We start from the raw sequence: 25,013 nt of genomic DNA on the forward strand, positions 1-25,013 counted from the left end.
CCAAACACACACCCTGACTCTCATATATAAAAAGCCAAGGCACCTCCACACACATACACACATGCACTCACACCTGCAGAGTGGAGGCTTCGCCTGCTTCTTCATCTGGCTCCCCACCCTCTCTCCTACCATCACACGTCCTCTGGTTTAATCCAGGAGACCTTGAATCAAGTGACTAAGGGTGTGTCCAAAATCATCAGGCAACAGGATGACCAAGAAAAAAGTCTCTAGAAGGCTTTCCTAATGGATGTAGCTCAATAAACATTTAGTGAGTCCCAACTATAAGCCAAGCATTGGGGATACCATGATAAATATGGCATGGTCCCTGTCCTCAAGGAGTTTACTAGTAGAGAGTTAAGGATACAAACAGACAAACATCATCTTAATATCATTTGTTGACAGCCAAAGCAGAGGGGAGCCATCAAGGGGCAGAGGAGGGACACATAATAGCTGTTGGTATTGTGGAGGAGGGTAAGACCGAGGTATCAAAAAGAAGCTACCTCCTTCAACCTTAGAGAATTTTAAGAACTTATTTACTGAGTATTTACTAGGAGCCTGGAGCTGGGCTAAGCCTTCTATATAAGTTATTTCAATTCTCACCACAACCCTATAAGATAGATGCTTTCCCCAATTTTACAAGACCAAGAAACACATTCAGAAAAGTTAAATAATCTGTACAAGGCCACAGAACTAATAAGAGGCAGATCAAAGACTCAAATCCAGGTAAAACTGACTCTCAAATCCATGCTCTTTCCATTATATTCTAGAAGGAGAGTATAGGGGACACAGCAGTTGGGAATGATGGCTTAGGGTAGAGAGAGAGTCTAAACATTTTGAAGTTAGTTACGATTCAATGAAACAATTTTGAAAGCTGTTTGTGAGGCAAGGGAGGGAGAAGGCTGTGGTATCGAAGAGAAAAAGAAGCTACTCCCTTCAAATTTAGAAAATTTTGAGAATTTATGTTGATTATATCTCAATAAGGCTGAAATTTAAAAAAAAAAGAAATTTAACATTTACTGAGGCCTCACCATGTGCCAGGCATTATATATGAAGTCAGAACATAAATTTACAGATGAAAATAATGACAAAGATTTACAGCTAGTCATATCTATGACTTAATTGATGTTGAATCTGGGTTGGGAATATAATCTCCAAATATAAGCTGTTCCTATGGAAAAATATTATCTATTTTAGGACAAGAACTATAAAGCAAAGATCCACTGAGAGACCAGTATAGTGGAAAAAGCAATGCACATAGGAGTCTGAAGCTCTGGTTTGAGTTTTAACTCCACACAAGTTAGTCAAGGCAAGTCATTTGAAATTCTGCAATAAAAATTAAGTGCTGGTAATACCTCTACTTGACATCATACAAATAATCAAAGGGATTATTTTTGTGAAGGCACTTTGAAGACAATAAAAGCACCTCACAAATGTGATGCAACATAAAATAACAGTATCTACCTCCTAGGATCCTGCTAAGGATTATGGGAGATGTTTAAATGTTGGAATGCAGAAGCTCTCAGTTAAGTGTTAACTATGATTAGTACTATGTAATTTTTTACATAAAATACTGATGTAGGACATCAGGTGGCAGACATCATAAAGTTATCCTACATGTTTCTGCATGAACATTAAAAAGAAACAAAGAAAAACACTAAGCACTCTAAAAATCACAGCTTCCTAGCAACCAGAGAGGTACCTTGTTGATGGGCCAGAATCGTGTTGGGTATGGACCCTGGAGCCAGACTACCCAAATTTTTGTCCTGGTTCTACCACTTAAGGTATTATCTGGTTCTGATTACGTATCTCTATGCCTCAGTTTCCTCATCTGTAAAACAAAGAAAAATAGTAGCTAGCCCACATACTTTTGAGGACATATGGACAGTACTACCTGGCACATAGTACTACATAATGTTTGTAGTAGTAACGTTACCATTCCAAAGATCCTCAGATTAAACGGATTCAAAAAGATAAATGTGACAGATGAAAGGAGAGACAGCAACTTTCCAATGAAGTATGCTCTCAGCAAAATGAGTAGAAAGTCAGATCTAGATTCTTACCTAGTTTACCATTTCCAGCAGTACAACCTATGATTTCAGTGGTCTCGGCTACAACATAAGGAAAATAATACCTACCTTTGAGGTTATTGTAAGGATTAGATAATATATATAACACACTACCTGGCATACAAAAGGTGCTCAATAAATAAGTTATTATTGCTATTATTATTTTCCTATTTTGGCCATTATTGGCATAAAAATTTCCAAAAATTAGTTTAAGAACTGTAAAACAATGCCTTGAGACCAGTTGAAAATAGATTTTACAGAACTTCACTGTTCTCTACTTGTGTGCCTAGCACATCATCACTTTTCATACCACGCAATTTGAGAAGTATGTTAGAGGATGGGGTATTTTATTACAATTTGTTTGGGCCTCAATAAAAATTAGTCTGAAAGAGAATTCAGGGAAAGGACGTGGGTGCTGTTTTTTACTTCACTTCCAAAAAGATTCATTTAAAATTTCTAAAATATTTATTGTGGCCTACAATGTGAAGGCACCTGTTAGCTAATCAAATATACTGTTCATATAAAATAATTAAAACTTGTATGTGTATTTCCAATATACTACTACTCATTTATAATATATACGTTTAAGAATAATTTAAACCATCTAAATGTGAAAAATTTTTTTCTGTTAACATTTTCTTTACACAACTGAATCATATCAAGCAAGGGAAAACTACCCAGTATTAATTCCAGTTAAACGAATGTTCAAGAAAGCATCCCTTAGAGTCAGAATGTAAGTATGAAAGGTATAGCATTGACGGATAACCCTTAATAAATTCTCTCAGAGTAGCTGTCACAGGGCACCCTATTCTGGAAAAGAAGTATAGACTTATCGAAAACTGCCAATAAGAAAAAGTCTGAAGCTCAAACTACACTTTTACTAGATCTACGCTCATTCATGATAAAACATGAAAAAGATGTTAAAGTTTAATGTGAAACGTGTTATTTACCAAAAATAAAAATTCTATTTGTTTAATACTCTACACTTTTAAAGAGCACACCTCATGTCCTCTCCCCCATTCCCACAATCGTAATTTAAATGTATTAATAAAACCAATGTAATTAAGACCAAACAGAGGTCCACGACTGGCACCTGTATTTTCGTTTTCTTTTTTCAAACAGAAAAAGGGTCTTGTAGACAGATTTTTTCCCCTAGGCAGAGGAAGATGGGAAGCGAGGGCGGCCAGTAGGGCAGGTCAAAGGCCTCTGGCATAACAGAGGGTGGGAGGTAACAGAGTTATTCCGCATTAGGGTAGAAGCCTTGTGCCCAGGCTTTCTGACCACGAATGAGAACGGAAGCAGCTGGCTTTCATCGTGAAGGGGAAAATAAAATCACAGCTGAAACCCAGGAAGACTAGATCAAAGCCCTGCAAACCTTCGGCCCAGAGGCTCGCTGCGCAGCACGTCCTTGGGGCAGCCCAGACCTTCGCGATCTCCCCGCCTCCCCCGTAGGGGCAGAAACTCCGGGAGCTGAGCGGGTGAGGGGCGGACAAAGGCGCGGGGCGGGCAGCTAGGCGAGGGAGGGGAAGATGCGGGGCAGGGACCCGGGGCGAGGCCGGGAGGCAGACGCTGGGTCTCCCTCAGCTGGTTCGCAGGCTGGACGGGCTTCGGGGACCTGGAGTAGGCACGGCTGGCGGGCTGCGGGTTGCGCGTGGGGGCGTTCGGAGGCACTTTGGGCGAGCTGGACCCCGGCCGCCAGGGGAGGAGGCCGCAGAGGGAACCCGCTAGCTGCCAGCGGTACCGCCTCTCGCCGCACTTCCCGCCCCCAACCGGCACCCGAGCCCCCTCGGCGTCTCGCTCACCTCTAAGCCGGGGCGGCCCTTGCTGCGCCTCCGTCACCTGCAGAGGCCGGTACCGCCCGCGCCATGAAGCTGCCGCGACCACAGCCGCGACCCCGGCCGCGGCGCCCTCACAAGCCACCCCCGCCCGCTAGCAGGCGACTGCGAGGTACCAGCTCCGCGGGGCGGGGGAGCGCGGGGATCGACGCCGCCAGCCAATCGCAGGCCAGCGCCTCTGCGGCGCAGCCAATGAGCGACAAGCTCCTGCCGGGGGGGCGGGAGCGGAGGAGCTGCGGCGGCGACTGGCCGCTGCGCCTAGCCTTTGCCTTCCTCTTCCCCGCCCCCGCCTCGCATTCACTCTAGTCGCAGTGCAGCGTGCCACCTTACCAGCGTCTTGTCTCTTAGCAACCAGATACCTCGAGCCAGAACTTAACGTGATCAACTCTGAGTCCAGAAGAAAGGGGAACGTAGGGGAGATAGAAGAACTCAGATAAAAAATGGCTGAAATTGTTGGAGTCTTTGGTACACCTGCTTAGGTAGAATGGGAAAATTGCATGATGTGAGCGACATCAAAAGAATCTAGGGTGAAGCATTGTCTTCATCAGGAGGCATCTCTTGAAAAATGTAAATAGCTCTGGGTTACACGTTGAGTTTTCATACATTAATATGTTCAGCAAGTATGTTATTGTGGTGACTACTGTTGGGAACCTAGTCAGATGTATAAAGTTCAGTCTTGTAGGGTAAATGCTACCGGTCAGTATTCCTTTTTTTAAAAAAATTTATTGAAGTATAGCTTATTTACAATGTTGTGTTAGTTTCTGCTGTACAGCAAAGTGATTCAGTTACACACATATTTTTCATTATGGTTTATTACAGGATATTGAATATAATTCCCTGTGCTATACAGTGGAACCTTATTGTTTATCCATTCTACATATAATAGTTTGCATCTGCTAATCCCAAACTCCCAATCCACCCCAGCCTCTTTCCCCCTTGGCAACCACAAGTCTGTTCTCTGTATCTGTGAGTCTGTTTCTGTTTCGTGGATAAGTTCATTTATATCATATTTTAGATTCTACACATGAGTAGTACAATATGGTTTTTGTCTTTCTCTTTCTGACTTCACTTAGTATGATAGTCTCTAGGCCCATCCTTGTTGCTGAAAATGGCATTATTTCGTTCTTTTTGATGATTGAGTAGTATTCCATTGTGGAATATATATATATATATACCACATCTTCTTTATCCGTTCATCTGTCGATGGACATTTAGGTTGTTTCCATGTCCTGGCTATTGTGAATAGTGCTGCTATGAACATAAGAGAAGCCATTTGGGCCTAAGCCATTTTGTGATCTAAGCGTGGCTTCGATGCTTGCCTTTGAACATGTCTCAGTAATTAATGATCTTAAGGGAACAAAAGGACGCAGGAACAGAGAAAGTACAGTGATAAAGCAGAGTCCTAGTTCCTCCTCAAGGGATATACATAATAATTATACCTTTGAGTTCTGCAGGAACTAAGGCCCCCATCCAGGTGAAGGATGGAATGATGATGTTGACCCTCCTGACTTCAGTCAAGTAAGACTTGGACTCTGTTGACCTTTGCACCAATTTTATGCTGAATCCTCCTCTGCTCAAGCTCCTTCATGAATATGCATGTACCCTTAGCTTAAAACTTCCCCAATTTTGCTGTTCGAGAGACACTGCTTTGGGAGATTCCCTGGTGTTCTCCTTACTTGCTGCAACCCAGTTTTCGAGTAACACTTTCACACAAGCTGAAACTCAGTTGTGATGATGGTGAGCCAGCTTAAACCATGAGGGCAAGAACAACCCATACAGGATTGATTACAAAGCAATTAACAGAAGGAACCTGGGTCCTGAATTACCTTGTGAAGCAAAGCTGCCTAATAGGCCCTAGACTGCCTGCCTACCTGAGGAAAATGTTTTGTCTCGCTTACAGAAACTTAGTGTATTCCCTAAAAGAGAAAGTCCCTGAAAGTGATGTGCTACAATAACTAAGATCTAAGATACATATGGGATTGGTGGGTAGAAGCAAATTGCAGGCTGGTGACTCTTCCCAAATGTATTTTCACCTGTATTAACTTGAAAGGCAGATTATCAAGCCTATGGCTTTGAGGTAAGTGGTTTAGAAAAGGTCAGAATGTGAGTTTATTTTTGACTGCCACCTCTTGCTTTTAGCAAGGTTTGACCAAAAGAAATGAAATCAGTTAAGAATTAACCAATTTGCAAGCAGAGATAGAAGAGAATAGAGCTCTACTACTGGACTCCATCCATAACTGCTCCTGCTGTTGATCCACGTACTACCATCCATCTCTGAGGGATCAACTTAGGTACTTAACATGTGAAGCTTTTCCTCACCACTCTCCAAGAATATACATTTACAGAATGACAGATCTAGAAAGGATCCTTGAAAGATAACGTCTTCAATCTTCATTTTAAGGTCAAACAGAGTAAGTTTTAAGTGACTTGTCCAAAGTCAAAGGAGCCAACTCTTTAGGTTCAACGACCTTTGCCTGAGGAAGAATCTTTCTTTGGAATTGTGCAGAGTTCCTTCCTGAGGCCTTTTATGTGGAATGGGCAATTTCACTTAAGACTTCAATACACTTCCTGTCCTCACCCAGTCTAAACCTTTTGTGTTCATAAGATCATCTATCCCTCCCTTAGTTTTAGTACAGACTAAGTTGCTTTAATAAAGAGACCCAAAATACAGTCGCTTAAACAGGCCTCTGAAATGGCTGCTGATGGCTCACTTTTACTTCCACACCCCACGGAAGGAATGCGAGACAGGGTAAGGAATGCATGCCCAATACTTTTAAAGATATGATCCAGAAGTCACATTCATCACTTCCACTTCTATCCCAGTGGCTACAACATAACCACAAGGGAGGAGGCTAGAAAAGGTAGAATCCACTTGAGCAGCTGTGTAGCCAATTAAAAGGTGGGAGTTCTACTTTTAAATTACAGGAGAGTGAATATTGGTGGCCAATTACCATTCTCTACACAATAGCCTGGTTTCTAGGATTATATGCTACCCAGACCTCTTTTACTGACTTCACTAGAATCAATTTTTTTTTTTTTTTATCTGTTTTTTTGCCATGCCACCCAGCTTGTGGGGATCTCAGTTCCCTGACCAGGGATTGAACCCATGCCCCCTGCAGTGGAGGCATGCAGTCCTAACCACTGGACCACCAGGGAATTCCGTGAAATATTTTTAACTACAGTGAAATGTGAAACTAAAAAGGAACTGCATTATTACTGCAAAAAACATAAACAAGGAAAAATGTTTATGGATAAAAGGCAATAAAAATGAATGCAAATATCTTTTGTACTCCAGTTGCCATCAAATATTACTGGAGAACATGATTTAAAATTAAACATGACTTTCTTCGTGATAAGGCAAAGGGTTGTATAAAACAACAACAAAAACAAAATTAATGTGGAAAAGTAAAAGATAGGTATCTATAAGCACATTTCCTTCATCTGCCTTAAGACCTGAAAGAAATTAAAAAGGTATGTGTTGGAGGCCATGTTCATTTCCCAAAAATGTCTCCAATGGTTACTATATCCCAGCATAGAGCTTTTTTTTTTCAACTACCAAAAAGTAGAGGCCCCTGTTCACAATACCCACTTAAATTGATATGCCACATGCTCAGCCTGCAAGTCCGCCATCTGTGTACATATACATACATAGTCTACACATATGTGCTATGTGTGTGGCAGTTCTACGCTCAACATTGTAGAATCTTGACTGCTTACTCCTGAACAATAACTTTTCCCCTTGTCCCTCAGTACCTGTGCTAGTAACAGGTAGAGATAAGTTCCCACTCTTCTAATAGGCTGCTACTAGAGAACATCTCTGTTCCAAGCGCACCGTTCCACCTGATCCCCTGAGCAGGTCCTTGGTCCTTAAAGACAGCTCCTGATTCAAAACTGCATCTTGATAACATGGTTATTAAGAAGTACTTATCACCTTTAACAAGAGCCCTTATTATATGCTAGGTACTTTGCTTAACACAGAGTATCCTTTAGACCTCTCAACAACTCAGTAAAGTAGATATTATTTTGAACTTAATAAATATTTCCAAGTTTCAGTTAGAAAATGTGTTAACCATTCATATCAAGAAATTAATTTTTGCTGGCTTTAAAAATTTTGTTCTTTCACATACAAATGGAAAAAGAGTAAGGCATTAAATGTTTAATCATTAATACAGTGGTTAAGGAGTGGGTTTTTCCAATCAATTTATGAGTTTAGTTGCCTTATCATATATGGTTGAACATACATGGATGAACAGTTTTCAAAGAATTTCAAAGAATATTGCCATCGACTATAAAAAATACATTAAACTACACTATTATAAATGTATCTGACTTTCCTTTGATGAGCCAGAAGTCACTTAGGAATCTTCCTAAATCTTAAAGCAAAAGTTTCCAAATATCTGTCTTAATTTAAGGACCTGTGAAGATCTGTGGCAAATGAGAAAAATAAGGTGAAATATATATGCTTGCTGGTTTATTAAGTTTATTAATAGAAATTATGCTTTGTTTACTTTCTGGTATTAATATCGTTTCTTCATTCCTGGTTTCTCCTCATGTTCCATTGGGGATATTGAGATTCCCAGTCAATTTCAATGTAAGGATTAGTTTTTATAAAGTAAATATTAGTTTTACAAAAAACTCTCAAAGAAACAAAAACACAGATATATTGGATGTTCCACAGTGTAAAATTTGAAATAACTGTTTTTGAGAGTCTGGAAATTGGAGGAAACTTCTACTTTTGGCATTGTGGTGGGCTACACGTGAGACTCTCCTGCTGAACAAGTAAGACTCTGGCTGGGATACGCACATTAACGCACTACTGATCTCATATGAAGTAGGGGGAGAGGCAAAATCCATCAAAACTGGTGGAAACTGCAGGCAGAAGAGAGGGGTATGAGTGTCCCGAGAGGTGGATACCCATAGCAACTTAGCTGTGAGGATTCTGAGCTTTGGCTCAGAAGTAGAGTGAGGGGGAGGGGAAATTAACTATCCCCTACACTTACTCAAGACCTTCAAGGAACGACTGAAATGGTCCCAAAATAATGATGCCTCTATTATACCAGCAGAGGCAAAAGTGAATCCTCTGCAGTCAAGCCTTACTCAGTTTTGGCCTGTGGAATTTACAGATTAACAAGCAGTGAACTCATAAAGGGCACCATAAATGTGAAGAGGCCAGATACTATGTGTGAGAGTCAGCACAAGCAGTAAGCATTTTAACTTCCAAGGACTGCAGATATTTGAGTTCTTGTAGACATTAACATAGCATACTTAAATAAAGGGCATAATAAATGATCAATAATAAATAGGCAGCTTGAAAAAAACAACTTCTAGATACAATTATTGAAATATAATTAATTATAATTATTTAAATTTAAAATATAATTATGGAAATTTAAAGAAACCTCAGTGAATCAGTTAAATGGTAAATTAGAAATAGCTGAAGAGTGAATATGCAGATGCTGTATACATGAAAAATTAACCAGATTGCAGCACAGAGACAAAGAGATGAAAAATATGAAAGACAAAGATATGGAGGGTAGAATGAGGGCTAAACATATGTCTAATATGAATTCTACAGAGAAGAGAAAGGAGCTAATTGTAAAATTTCCAGAATTGATTAAAAGATGAATCCAAAGATCTACAGATCCTGAAACCAAATGTACGTTGAATAGAATAAATAAAATGAAGTTGCTGGGGGCAATTACAGTTTCAATTCTAATTATGTCATCTAAAAAGTATGCTATCTAAATGACTTGTAGTCTTTTCTCTGGGGCTTAATTTCTAACTGAAGCTTACTAAAGCTGGCTTTAAACTAAAACTTTAAGTATGCTAGGTTATGCACATATTATTGGAGTTGAAAATCAACCAAATTTAAACTACACAAAATGTAAATGATAAAGGGCAGTTTGATATTTCTATGGATTTTAATCTTAATTTATTATTGTCTATTAATAGTATAAGCCAGCAGTCCCCAACCTTTTTGGCACCAGGGACCGGTTTCATGGAAGACAATTTTTCCACGGATCGGGGGTTTGGGGGGTAGGGGAGAGAGATGGTTTGGGGATGATTCAAGAGCATTACATTTACTGTGCACTTTATTTCTATTATTATTACATTGTAATATATAATGAAATAATCATACAACTCACCATAATGCAGAATCAGTGGGAGCCCTGAGCTTGTTTTCCTGCAACTAGATGGTCCCATCTAGGGGTGATGGGAGACAGTGACACACGAAGTGTGTTGCTTATGTCCAGTCTACTCCGTAATCTCGTTTTGGTTGCTGTCACTGCAGAAAACCCTGCTTCACAAAGATAGGATGTTGGAAATGGAAGCAGGCTTTTCAGTGCTCTTGTGGCAATCTCAGGCTATTCCGCCTTGACTCCAATCCAGAACGTATGGAAATTTGAAGTTGTCTCAAACATACTTTTAAGGCCATCGTCAACTGCGATCTCAAGCAGTTGATCCTCTTCTAGCACGGACAAGGTCGATTCACCTGGCTTATTCACAAATGGGTTGTGGATCCATTCCTTCCCAGTTTGGGGGTCTTTTGTGGTTGGGAAGTAATGCTTAAACTCTTTTGAAAGCTGAGATGGGTGATCATGCACCAGCTGGGGGAAAGAAGGCCCTGGCTCAGTCTCTTTCAAAATCTCTGCTAATCTTTGAAACATGTCAAAAATCCCAATGTTCACTAGTTGCCCCCATAATTCCAGTTTGGCTTTGAATGCAGCCACATTATCTGCACACTTGAATACAGTTGTCGTTCTCCCCTGAAGTGACAGATTGAGTTCATTGAGCAGGTTGAATATGTCACACAAGCAAGTTTTGCGACCCATTCTGTGTCACTGAAATGTGCTGCCAGTGGTGACTGTTCTTCTAAAAGAAATCTCTGGAGCGGCTCTTGTAACTCAAAAACCCTGGCCAGTGATCTACCTTTAGAAAGCCATCTCACTTCTGTGTATGAGAAGACGTGTGTGCTCTGGGTCCATCTCCTCACAGAGCTGCACAAACAGACGTGAGTTAAGGGCATGTACTTTAATGTGGTTGATAATTTTAATCACATCCTGCAAAACGTTGTTAAGTTCAGGTGACATTTTTCGACTAGCCAGCATTTCTCTATGGATGACACAGTGCGTAGACTCACTTTCAGAAGCGACCTCTTTGACCTGAGTAGTGAAACCACAAAGCTGTCTAGTTATGGCAGCCCCTCCATCCGTGCATATACCAACACAAAATGACCAATTCAGTTTTCCTGTTATGTAATCATTCAAAGACTTGAATAGTTCTGCAGCTGTGGTGTTGGTTGACAACACCACAAAGTGCACATAACATATCCTCATGCACATCCTCCTGAAAAATATATCACACAAAAACAAGCACTGTTGCCTTGTTGTCAACATTGGTAGACTTGTCAACCTGGATTGTGTACCACGGTGACTCGTTAATCCTCTCTAACAATTGTGTCTCAATATCCTCTGCTATTTCATCAATTCGTCTAGTTATGGTGCTAGCCAAAAGAGGAACACGTGCCACCTTTTGAACTGCAGTCTCTCCTAAAATTTCACAACAAATGTCCTTAGCAGCAGGCAGAATCAACTCTTCACCAATGGTAAAGGGCTTCTTAGCTTTAGCAAGGCGGTTAACCACTAAGAATGATGCTCTCGGGACTTCCCTGGTGGCACAGTGGTTAAGAATCCACCTGCCAACGCAGGGGACACGGGTTCAATCCCTGGTCCGGGAAGATCCCTCATGCCGCAGAGCAACTAAGCTCGTGCGCCACAACTCCTGAGCCCGCGTGCCACAACTACTGAAGCCCACACGCCTAGAGCCCGTGCTCCACAACGAGAAGCCATTGCAATGAGAAGCCCGCGCACCACAACAAAGACCCAACGCAGCCAAAAATTTAAAAATTAATTAATTAATTAAAAAAAAAAGAATGATGCTCTTAGTGCAGACACATTTGATGAAGTGGTGGCCTTCAATAATTGCTTCTGTTCTTTGTGTTCACTTTTTTTTCTTTTGAAAAACTCCAAAGGCTTGTCTTTTAATGCAGGGTGCTTGGTCTCTATGTGGCGAAGCAGTTCTGAAGGTTTCATGGCTTCGTTGACAGCCAGTCGCCACATATTATACAAAGTGGGCTTGGAGAATGTGAATCACCTGTTGCAATGAACCCGTAATTTAAGTACGACTCTTGGTATTTTCTTTTAAATGCAGCTTTCTTTTTGTTGGCAGTCTTAGAGTCTTCTGCTGTCTCATCACTGGGTCTTTCTCCCTTTTCAAAGAAGCTCTCCAGCGACGTTTGTTTTTTTACTCATTTTGGCTAGGGTTAGCTTGTGGGCTTACCAAAACTGTGACCGAGACAAGTGCGCAGCGTGGGAAAGAGGTGTGGATGGAAGTGGTAAATAAAATAATGGGCAGGGTTCTTCCCTGGTGGCGCAGTGGTTAAGAACCCGCCTGCCAATGCAGGGGACACAGGTTTGATCTCTGGTCTGGGAAGATTCCACATGCCGTGGAGCAACTAAGCCCATGTGCCACAACTACTGAGCCTGCATGCTGCAACTACTGAGGCCCACCTGCCTAGAGCCCGTACTCCACAAGAGAAGACACCACAATGAGAAGCCCGTGCACATTGTAAGGCAATTATACTCTAATAAAGATGTTAAAAAAAAAAAAAAAGAAGCCCGTGCACTGCAACGAAGAGTAGCCCCTGCTCGCTGCAAGTAGAGAAAGCCCGTGTGTGCAGCAACAAAGACCCAACGCAGCCAAACAAAAAAAAAAAATGGCAGGCCATGTGTGGACTAAAATTAGTGTCAGATTCTGATTTAAAGCCTGCCACCAGATGCAGCTGTACAACTGAAGTACATCAACTCACTTGCCACTATAAAGCCTGCCACCAGATGCAGCTTAATTGTCACTTGCCACTCACTGATAGGGTTTTGATACGAGTCTGCAAGCAATTGATTTATTATGGTCTCTGTGCAGTCAAAACTCTCTGCTAATGATAATCTGCATTTGCAGCTGTTCCCCAGCGCTAGCACCACCGCCTCAGCTCCACCTCAGATCATCAGGCATTAGATTCTCATAACGAGCGTGCAGCCTAGATCCCTCATATGCGCAGTTCGCAGTAGGGTTTGCGCTCCTATGAGAATCTAATGCCACTGCTGATCTGACAGGAGGCGGAGCTCAGGTGGTAATGTGAGTGATGGGGAGCGGCTGTAAATACAGATGGAGCTTCGCTTGCTTGCTTGCTGCTGCTCACCTCCTGCTGTGCAGCCCAGTCCCTAACCCCTGGTAGAAGCAACAAAACATTGATGAATTATAAATATCTAGGGAAATATTGCATACTTAGCTAGTAGTTATGAATTTAAGCCATTAACTTACCTTGCACTGTTTGTCATTTACTATTAACATTAGTGTTAATTTCATAACAGTCGTATATGCTCTTTTTATAGTGAAACGTTTTGACATTAATGAGAGTATTAGGAACAGGTAACTACTATGATTTATCCACTCATTCTTTCAATATAAATGAATGCCTAAATTTGCCAGGTAGTTTCAAGTATGGGGATGCAGGAGGACACAAAGCAATATATGCTGCAAAGAAAAAAGGCAGAAGGATAAGGGAATGCAGAGGGAGAAGGAAAGGGTTGCAGTTTAAAATAGAGTGACATGGATGGGCTCACTGAGAAGATGACTCTTGGGCAATGACCAGAAAGATGCAGAAGAGGGCCGTGAGGATATCTGGGAGAAAAGGGCTCCAGACACAAGAAAAACTATGTGCAAACCTCCTATGGAAGCATGCCTACAATATTCAAATAACTACAAGGGGGCCAATGTGACTCCTGGGAGGAAAGTAGAAGGCAAAGAGCAGAAAGGGTCAGATAGCTTAACACCATGTAGACCACTATAAGGACTTCGAGTTTTTACTGAGTCAAATGTGAAGCCACTGGAGAGTTTTTAGCAGAGGAGTGTTGTATTATGACTTAGATTTTTTAAAAAAAGGATCACTCTGTTCCTGTCTTGACAACAGACTATAGGTCTGGTGAGGTAAAGGCAGAAGCAGAGCCACAAGTCATAAGGCTATTACAATAATCTAGGCAAGCAATGATGTGGCTTAGACCAGAGAGAGGGCAGTGGAGATGGTAAGTGGCTAAATGCTGAATATATTCTAAAGTTACTACGAACAGGATTCCCTGATACATGTGGGGTATGAATGAAAAAAAGAAAGGATTCCAAAATTTTTGGCCTAAACAAACGGAAAGATGGAGTTGCCATTTAGTGACACATGGAAGAGAATGAAGGAGAAACAGGTTTTGAAGGAAACATCAGGATTTTTAAGCATACTTAACCTAAGATGCCTAGTAGATACCAAGTGGAGATAGTGAAGTGGCAGGTGGATATGATTTTGGAATTCAAATAAAAGATGAGGCCTGAAGAAGGCCTGAAAAATTTTGTAATCAAAACATATGGTATTTTAAGTCACCAGACTGGATGAGATCATCAGGCAAGTGAGTATACAGTAGTGGTCCAAGGTCTAAACTCTGAGGTCCAACATTTAGAGGTAGGGAATATGAGGAGAAACCAGCAGTGAAGACTGAAAAGAAGGGTTCAGTGATATTGCAGGGAAACCAGGAGAGTATGGTGTCCTGGAAGCCAAGGGAAAAAAGATTTTCAAGGAGGAGGAAGTAATCAACCATGCCACCTTAAGTCAAGTAGAACGAAGACTGAGAATTGGTCACTGGAAAGCAGTGTAATGGTCACTAGTGACCTCAACAAGAGTTTTTTTTTAAATGAATTAATTAATTAATTAATTAATTTATTTATTTATTGTTGGCTGTGTTGGGTCTTTGTTGCTGTGTGTAGGCTTTCTCTAGTTGCGGCGAGTGGGGGCCACTCTTCGTTGCAGTGCGCGGGCTTCTCGTTGTCGTGGCTTCTCTTGTTGCAGAGCACGGGCTCCAGGCACACAGGCTTCAGTAGTTGTGGCACGTGGGCTCAGTAGCTGTGGCTCGCGGGCTCTAGAGCTCAGGCTCAGTAGTTGTGGCTCACGGGCTCTAGAGCTCAGGCTCAGTAGTTGTGGCGCACGCGCTTAGTTGCTCCGCGGCATGTGGGATCTTCCCGGACCAGGGCTCAAACCTGTGTCCCCTGCATTGGCAGGCAGACTCTTAACCACTGTGCCACCAGGGAAGCCCAACAAGAGTTGTTTTGATGGGGGTGGCGGTGGTGGGAAAAGCCTGTTGAATTGAGTTCAACACAGAACAGGGGCGGTATGGAGGAATGAATGGGCAGCACTATGGATAACTCTCTCGAAGGTATATAACACATGGTTGCAGAAAACCACTTTGTTTTCTAGTTAAATACAAGAGATTATTCACCTTGTTCTCCTTTCCCCTCAAAATCTCCCCCAAAATGACAAAAAAAAAAAAAAAGAATGCGAGGTATTAAACAACCAGGACAAAGCATAAAAGACAACGTTTTTTTGTTTGTTTTTGTTTTTTGGCCACACCGCACAGCATGTGGGATCTTAGCTCCAGGGATCAAACCTGCACCCCCTACATTGGAAGCATGGAGTCTTAACCACTGGACCACCAGGGAAGTCCCAAGAGAAGACAACAATGAATGAGACTTTCAGAAGCAGTAAGAAAGCAAATGATGTTAGGTAACTGACTTAGCAGAGGGGATGAAATTATACCAAAGACTGGGATTCTGACAACTAAGACTGTTTACACCGCAGAACTCTTGAAAGGCTCAGCACTTTGAAAGCATTAGGCACCACTCCTTTTAGCCAGGTACAATACATAGAAACTAGGCAAATAAAAAAGCAAGGCAATGTCAACACCAGGAAAACCAGAGAGTTACATAAGAAATGAACAACAGAGAAGAAAGAAACAATATTTACATGGTCACAATAATGCAAACATTTTCACTGACTTGACTAAAAGTTAAAATAATATTAGGAAGATGGGTAAGAGGAAGTGTGGGATAGTAGTGTAAGGTAGCCAAATCCTCCATGGCAGGGGGTGGGAAGGAGAGGGTAATAGATAACTTCTAAAGTTGGTAAGTCAAAATAGTGAGATGACCACATTATTTAGAAATAAGAAGATAAAAACAGATTAGCAAGGAGTTAAATGTGGTTGATTCTGGGATCAGGACTCTGGAGTGAGGCAGGTGACTACTTTATTTCCTTATGTGTTTTTAATCACAATTTGATTTTTTAAAACCATGTGATTATTAGTTTGATGGTTAAACACGTAACTGAATGGATAAAACATATATAGGAATTAAGGATAAATAGTAACCTCAGACAAGTTATTTGTTCTACTAGGCAAATATTCAAAATAAAAAATTAACTGGAATAAAAAACTCCAAGTGATACCAACAAGTGAAAGAATAGGGGCAGGGAGACAATAGGAAAAGTGTCTGCAGAAAGCAGGGAGGATGATAGTGTGCCAACATCCTTGTGTTATTGTAAGACTCCAACACTGGTAACTTTAAACGCTGGTAGAGAAAAATAATCATAATCATGGGTTAGAAGTAACCACAACGAGAATAAAAATAGAATGTACAGCTTCCAAACCTGCAGAAAGAAATCTATAAAAAAAAGAAACAGAAAGCATGCTAAGTACAAAACTTATAGTAAGGTAGCAAAAATATACAAAGTAACAACTGATAAAACCATGAGACTATATCAACAACTGGAGATTTTTAAATATATTTCTCTTAGAAACAGCAGAGACCCCCCCCAAAGCAAATATGAAGACAAATTTAAAATATACATTCACTTTAACATACTGTACAATCTAACATAATTCCCTACTCCATTTTTTCACATGGAAGTATTTCTCTAGAATAACACTGGTGCCTTTCTCCCTCCTTCTCTCCCTATTTTACTAACAGCTTCTTAGGGAAGGAGTGATTTAGCTGATTGGCGAGTTTGGAAGGAGAAACTATACACATGCAGTTTTCCATTCTCTCTCTACTCTCATTGGAGCTGCCTGCCTACCTACAGTTAAAGTGCTTTCTGTTCTGTTTTCCTGACCATTCTGTAAGTTTGGTGGGTCACTCTACCTGAGACTGGATAGGAAGTTTAATTTAGGGAAATATTAGCAAATCGTATGTCATGCGTTCCAAACTACCTTTAACACAAAGTTCACCGACAACAAGCCCTCCCTATCTGCCCAAAGTCTTCAATCAGCTGTTCAAACTCTTATTCTTAAATATAAGCAGGCAGCCAAAGTTCAGCAGAAACCTGAGGAAAATCTTTATTGTGATAGAGATAAAACATAAACACACACACACACACACACACACACACACACACACACACAGTAACACAGGGGAAAGAAAAGACTATGTAGGAAAATGGAAACTTCAAAACAAAGTAATTTAGGGACTTCTCTGGTGGTCCAGTGGGTAAGACTCCAAGCTACCAATGCAGGGGGCCCAGGTTCGATCCCTGGTCCGGGAACTAGATCCCACATGCATGCCACGAGTAAGAAGTCCACATGCCGCAACTAAAAGATCCTGCATGCTGCAACTAAGACCTGGTGCAGCCGAAATAAATAAATAAACAAATAAAAAACAAAGTAATTTACAATCATTAATGTCCTCGGATGGATCCTACAAGCTTCTAGAGAGGAAAACAAAAACAAAAACAAAATAGAGCACATATAAAGGATCAAGAATCAGAACAGCTTCAGCCTTCTCAGTGGCCACAATGGAAGCTAGAGACAACAGAGAAATCCCTTCACATTTTTAAAGAAAAACAACTGCAAACTTGGAGTTCTATATCCATACTATTATTCAAACTGAGATTAGAATTAAAGACATTTTCAGACATTCAAGGACCCACATTTTACCTCCCATGCAGCCTTTCTCAGGAAGCCTTTACTCCAAGAGAGTAAACCAAGAAAGAGGCAAATGTAGGGTACAGAAATAAGAAAGATCATAGGACTCCTCAGGAAAATACAGAACCCGGGGTAATTGTGCACCAGGCAAAGAGAGCAGCCAGTTCAGATTTGTGCAGAATGACTCAAGAGACTTCAACTGATGTTTTCTTACGGTATACCTTATTTTTAAGAAATCTGACAGTGCCTGGGTGAGCCTGGCCTAGGTTATTAGCTGTACTTGGCTTGCGAGACCATGTGCTGATGGTCTAGCTCTTTCCTTCTGCTCCCTGGATCTTTTGAGAACACACAAGTGTTCTGCTTTGACCTACTCCTGAGTGCTGAAGGATAGCCATAAGGAGCTTAAAAGCGGAAAAGCCTAAGCAGCCCACTCCTCCTGTGTCACAGGCAGTATCCAGCTCTAGGAGCTGGCACATATTTCAAAATACATAAACTGTGGATAACCCTGTTTCCCAATATTTGCTCAGGGCCTTGCCCAATTACTTTCTCCAGAAACGGCTCTTGTAAAATTTCAGAGACAATGAAGCCAGACTATGACCCAGTGCCTCTTTTCAGCTTATCTTCTGGGACACCTCAGCAAACAGTGGCAATTCTGCCTTCTGAATATAGTTACATTTCTGCATGATACCCCACTTTTATATTAATCATCTTCCATGCTCATTTATATGTGTATTTTTGATAAAACAAATTATTTCATTGAAAAAAATAACATCAAGTAGGAATGCAAGAATGGTTCAATACCAGAAAATCAATGTTGTACTCTATATTACTATTACTAAAGGTGAAAAATCAAAAGATCATCTAAACAAAGGCACATTTAAATTATCAATAAAAGGGAACTTCTTTTGATAAAGACTAACTAGCATAAAACTCCAGCAAACATCACATTTAATAAAGCAACTTTAGATTCTGAAGTAGAAATAAGATAAAAATGCCAGCTACCGCAACTACTGTCAAATACAGACTGGCAACCTGGCTGAAACAATAAAGAGGAAAGAAAGGTATAAGGACTGAAAAGGAAGAAATAAAACTCATTATTTGCATTTGCACTTAGATAGACAACCAAAGAGAATCAATAACTTTAGAACTAAAAAGCATTCATCAAAGCTGGAAATACAAGATGAACATCAAGTTCAACATATTTCTCTGATCAGAAATAATAGGATACCATTTTCAATGGCAATGAAAAGTATGAAGTACCTAGGAATTAGCCAAAAAAACAAACGAATAAAAAACCCATAAACACATGATGTCCAGAATAAATGAAGAGAAAAATTATGTTCACAAATGTGATGATTTGACCTTGTAAAAATGTTAATTCTAAATTAATCTGCAAATTCAATTCAATTCCAATAAAAATCTCAGCAGCTTGTTTTGGGGAACTTGATAAACTGATACTAAAATGTATACATAGAATAAAAATCCACAAACAGCTAAGGTAATTTTAACAAAGTAGGACAAATAGATTCACCTATTAAGACATATTACAAACTTATATTACAAGTGTTGTACTGGGAAAGAAATTGACATTTATCAATAAACAGAACAGAGAGCCCCAAACAGTTTCATGCTTATGGAAACTTGGTATGTAATGAAATGGGAAAATATGGAGTTAATAGATGGTGTTAGAAAAACTTACAATTCTACTCTGCATGCCCGGCAGACATTCACACTCACAAGACCCAAAAGGCACCAAGGTCACTTAGCTTGCCAGAAAGGTATAGCACAGTAAACACAGCATATAGAGGAGAGCATCCACTTTAGGTAAGCCTCACATGCCACAGGAACCACTATGGTGTAAAAATCCCTAAAGGTGGGTTCCACATCTCCCCAAGGAAGAACAAGCTTGGTTATCAGTTGTACCTTATTCAGAGAAATCTCAAAGCCTGTGCTTTTTACAATAAAAAAATGTTGCTGGGTAAAGAGCTGGCATTCCTTATTTATCTTAACCCACTGTTTCAAGGAAATAGTGCTAAGGAGAAAGTAAATCCAAGATAATTTTCCTCTAGAGAGAGAGAGAGAAGTGGTTTTGTTAATAACACTTTTCCCTTAATGATTAGCTGAAGAAAAAGTTGGATTCATACCTTATACTACATCCAAAAATAAACTCCAATTATATTACATGTAAATGGTAAAACTATAACACTGATAGAACAAGACCTAAAAAATACAAACAACTGGGGGCAAAATTTAAAATGTCTATTCCAGGAAGGACACCAAAGACAAGAATTAATAAATGACAAGCCTAAGTTATTTCCAATACCTGAACCTGACAAGGAAACATTATTTAGACTATATAAAGAATTTCTTGTACTATAATCAGCAAGAAAGAGAAAAGTCTAATAGAAAAATGGGCAAATTATACATATAGGCAATCCATAGCCTGGAAAACCAGAATTACTAAAAAGCATATGCTTAGACTTATTAGTAATCAGATAATGCAGATTAAACAAAATACAATTTCATACATTATCAGATTAACAACAATCAGAAAATATCAAGTACTGCTGAAGATGTAGAGAAAATGAAATCCTCATGTCTTGCTGGTGTAAGTGCAAATTGGTACAACCATTTCCGAGAACAATCCAGCATTACTAACTGAAATTAAATATGCATATACTCAAAACCCCAGCCATTCTACTCTAGGACATATATATCAAAGAAACTACAGGGCAGGGTCATAGGAAGAAATGTACAAGTTTGTAGAAGTGGGAACAGCTGGAAATAACCTAAATGTCTATGACTAGAGGAAAAGATAAGCTATGGTATGTGAATACAATAGAATAATATGCAGCATGCTATATACAGTAACATGAATAGATCTTAAAAACCTAATATTTTATAAAAGTTAGAAGCAAAATTAAATTTATATCATATCATTTATATAAAATTTAAAAGTTATACAAAATAAATGTTATTATATAGTTTTTCAAAGAAATATATCAAAAATTTGGGAGATGGCTTGGAAGGATAAACATTAAATATAGCAGAGAGTGGGGAGTATGGAATTGCAGGCAGGAGATGAAGAAAAACTATTAAGTTTTATTAAGTAAAATGAAGCAGAACAAAAGTGTAGGTTTTCTAGACCAATGATACTGCTGTCATTAATAAAGAGTATAATCAATGATTGAGTCAATGCTGAGCACATGAAATCCTTAAAAAAAGAAACGATTTATATGAGGAGAGAAACACAGTTAGACTAAAACATTTCTTCATTAAATGTGAAGAACTATCCATAGAGCATAATATAGTAAGTACCCCATAGGATTCGTGAGTTAGCTGTCTTTAAAAGAAACAGTTCATTCTCCCAAAGAAGATAAGCTAAATAAAAACAACATATAATATGAAAGGACACTTAAAGGCAATGCTTAAAAAACAAAATTTCTGGGCTTCCCTGGTGGCGCAGTGGTTGAGAATCTGCCTGCCAATGTAGGGGACACGGGTTCAAGCCCTGGTCTGGGAAGATCCCACATGTCGCGGAGCAACTAGGCCCGTGAGCCACAACTACTGAGCCTGTGCGTCTGGAGCCTGTGCTCCGCAACAAGAGAGGCTGTGATAGTGAGAGGCCCGTGCACCGCGATGAAGAGTGGCCCCCGCTTGCCGCAACTAGAGAAAGCCCTCGCACAGAAACGAAGACCCAACACAGCCAAAAATAAATAAAATATATAAATAAAAATTTAAAAAAAAAAAAAAAAAAAAAAAAAACAAAAAAAACAAAATTTCTTTGTGTTGAACAAATATTTCACTGCATTTTTCTAGGCTGTTCTGGTATTCAGCAAAATAATTTAAAATTACATTTTGGGCAAAGTTATAAGTAAAAGTAAACTAATTTTAATTTTTAATTATGTGTGAATCTGAAATTTTAGAATGATATAAATACCTTGTGACATTTTAACAGGATGTAAGAAATTTAAATATACATGGAAAAAATTACAAATAAGTAGTTGCCATAATCTCTTACTTTTGACTGTGCTTCATATTTTAAAAAAAGTACTCTCATGTGAGGCAGATGTAGTAGCTATCTCCAATGTTATCAATGAGGAAACTGAAAAATAATCTTACAGTAAGTAAGTAGTGGTGTCCAGACTAGAATCTAGGTCTCCCAAAACCTAGATTTGAGGCCTTATTTTTATTTAACTCACCTTTTGATTATTTTTATATAAATGTAAATTTAATATTTTCTTTAAATCACAAGGAAATAGAGCAGACACATTGGTTTGCAGTAGTTAATATACACAATGATATGAAGAAAAATACAAAGACTTTTACATTAATTGCAATCCTGCAAAAAGAGTTAACAGTTTGTCTTCAAAAAATGTCAATGAAGTTTAATATATTTTTATTTGTCCAGTAACTTCACAATCTATTAAAAATAAAATTTTAACTGCATTTAATATCATTCTTTTTTATACTAAAGAAAGCACAAGATAAAGGACAGCAGTATTCAAGTAAATATATAATTATGACACACTGATAGACTAAATCAAGTACCTAAATGAAATGTTAAAACATGAAAATTTATAGTCCTCTTACCTTTTCCTTTCTACACTGATAAACTACAATCAGAAACGAATTTTAAATGAAACCTGTTTTCTTGTTGTAACGTGTGATTTATTATTTTATTTAATTGAAAGTGTTTTAGTTTCAGTTAGTAATTTCTGTAAAGCAGCAGTCCTTAAATAAGTTCCTAAAAATAACAATATTGGAGCCTTAAACTTTACATTTAGTCATCTAAAAAAGGTTACAAAATTTCTCTGCTTATTCTAGTCCTAAATTCCTTTTCTAGATTCTTAATAGAAAAGGAATTTTCAGACATAAATCGTTACCAGTCAGATAATATACATTGCAATTTAGCATTCTTAACCAAAAACAAACAAACAAAACAAAACCAAAAACACCCTAAGAAAAGTCAATTTTTTTTTTTTTTTGGTCATGCCATGCAGGCATGTGGGATCTTAGTTCCCCAACCACCAGGGATGGAACCCGCGCTCCCTGCATTGGAAGCTCGGAGTCTTAACCACTGGACCACCAGGGATGTCCCAAGTCAAATTATTTTTGTCATTCATTCTGTACTATACTCTTCTCCCTATACATCTTTAATAGCAATCACAAGTACTATCTTAAAGACCCACCTTTTCTAATCTAAATAGTGCCGACTCAACATTTCACCTCTACTTCACTTCTAGTATTCAATTTAGATGTCTCAACGCCAAATTTAATAATTTATCAAAAATTGTTTCAATAACAAAATTTCCATAAATTACTTTCTAACAAACAAAGCAGAACCTCTAATTGTAGAACACAAATGGAAAATAATATATAAGTAACTTTATCTCCTTAACTTGAAGGTTTGAAGAACCGGATGTTAGAAAAATATGCCTAAGATAAACAGATTTTACTATCTTATTACTTTTTCTGCACGGGATCAACATTTGTATTTTAAATGATATATTACTTATTATATTGTCTCAAAAGAGAGATTCCCAAGAAGCCTTTAGTAAAATTCTATGTTGCTTATACACATACTTGGTTCCTAATGTTTTAGTTTGAACTGTTCTAGAATTACTTACTTGTTGAACATAAAGACTGTAAGAAGAAAGATAAAAATACTAAATCAAAATCTTTGTCAAATAATTCCAAGTTTTCAACAATATATGTAAATGTATTCTTGTACCCTGTATTCCTGATAGTATTATTTTTGTAGTATGATCACAGCAAGTACATGAATTTTCCAGTTTTGTGGGGAAATATTCAGTGTTCTGAAATTTAACTAGATTTAAAATCATTATTAAACAAAAAACAAGTCAAATAGCACTATCATATTCTAAATGGCAATTCAGCATTGTATTTATAGTCTCAGTAGTAAAAACCAAACCTAAAAGAAATGTGTACCCAATATGACACACTCTCAATGTTTAAAGAACAGCCTGAATGTGGAATTTTAAAAAGTTAATTATATTAGGTAGAAGCAGAGAATCTATGAAAAGATTTAAAATCGCTGCTGCTAGAACTGAGTTGGAAACTCAAAGGACTTGAGTCTTGGCTGGAGGAAAACAAAGTAAATCTTTCATATATGTATTCTGATTCACCCAGGATGAAAACTAATCATACTGTAAAGGGATATGATCCTCTGAAGAAATGGAAATAATCTGTAAGAAAGATAAATTATAGCCTCTTTATTAGCAGGGAAAACTATTAGGGCTATATGTCACCCTGGAACCATTTCCTTCACAATGCTTCTAGTGACTTTTCCAAGATAAATTTTTTAAAAATACAATAAAAGATAAAAGTATCAATTGTCGGTGGGTGAAAACATATTACTACTGCCTAAAGCAAACCCAATACCGGATGTAATACACATCAGAAAATTTTTATTATTCTGTTTAATTAAAGTTGTAGAAAAATTAGCCTTTTTGCCTGTTCTGATATTTATATGTTGTCACTCAACTTCTGAGGATTCCAAGTCAATTAACCTAGAATTTTAAAATGCATTAGTGATCCCTACTGCAGCAAACTGTGTATTCTATAGTTCATGAATCTTATTCTTTCAATAAACACAGGGTTTTAAATAAGATGAAAATGATAGTCTCCATAATCTTAAAATCTAGGCAAAACAAATATCCTCACGGTCCAGTAACAATTCATAAAATGTAACCAGGTCACTAGACCAACATACTAGTGTACAACTTTAATAATTTCTAGCAGCAAAACATCTGGAATAGCCATTAACAAATGTTTTCACTGGATTGAAGATTAATTTCTTTGTAAGAAGAAATTTTTTAAAAGTACTCTGAAGTATAGTTCAGCTGCAGGTAAACATGAAAGTTATCAAAGATCTTGTTTATCTCCATTTTTCCCAGTGGAATCAAGTGCAACTGGAACCTTATTACTTTCAACAAAAACAGATTCAAAGGCAGCTTCCTGTTCATCCAAAGAATCAGCAGCTGTTGCTCCTTTCATTAGTGTTGTGTTGGTAAAAGACTGTTGCTGTTTGGAAATTTTACTGGATTCCACTGTTTTTCTACCTCTTCTTTTACCAAGAATTTTGACATAATTAGCAGGTATAAGTCCTGTTGTTTGACCATCAAGACTGGCCAGAAGCCAACCACGCACTCTGGGTTGCTGTTCTGATGGAAGAAAAGACAGCCTTGTAATTATCACATACTTTGAGGGTCCAATAGAATATTGATAATAAAATGTTAAGTAAAATC

General features: G+C 38.7%; 2 protein-coding genes across 4 annotated transcripts in view; both read right to left on the reverse strand.

Moving 5' to 3' along the window:
• The window catches only part of SANBR (SANT and BTB domain regulator of CSR), a 68,212-nt gene extending 64,158 nt beyond the window's left edge, over positions 1–4,054 (reverse strand). Inside the window, exons 1-2 of one of the 3 annotated variants that reach the window (XM_082358159.1) lie at positions 3,869–4,053; positions 1,700–1,828 (exon numbers count right to left, since the gene is read on the reverse strand). The gene's annotated coding sequence lies outside the window, so the exon portion shown is untranslated. Of the gene's footprint in view, positions 1–1,699; positions 1,829–3,868 lie in introns of all 3 variants that reach the window. The other 2 variants (XM_082358160.1, XM_082358158.1) reach the window with 2 other exon arrangements.
• A 5,921-nt stretch (positions 4,055–9,975) lies between these two features.
• PEX13 (peroxisomal biogenesis factor 13) overlaps positions 9,976–25,013 on the reverse strand; it is a 50,078-nt gene continuing 35,040 nt past the window's right edge. The window contains exon 4 of the mRNA XM_082358279.1: positions 9,976–24,929. Within this exon, the coding sequence (XP_082214405.1) occupies positions 24,631–24,929 (299 nt within the window). The 3' untranslated portion in view covers positions 9,976–24,630. The remainder of the gene's footprint in view (positions 24,930–25,013) is intronic.

This window comes from Balaenoptera borealis, assembly GCF_965194805.1.
Source record: "Balaenoptera borealis genome assembly, chromosome: 15".
Taxonomy (NCBI): Eukaryota; Metazoa; Chordata; class Mammalia; order Artiodactyla; family Balaenopteridae; genus Balaenoptera; species Balaenoptera borealis.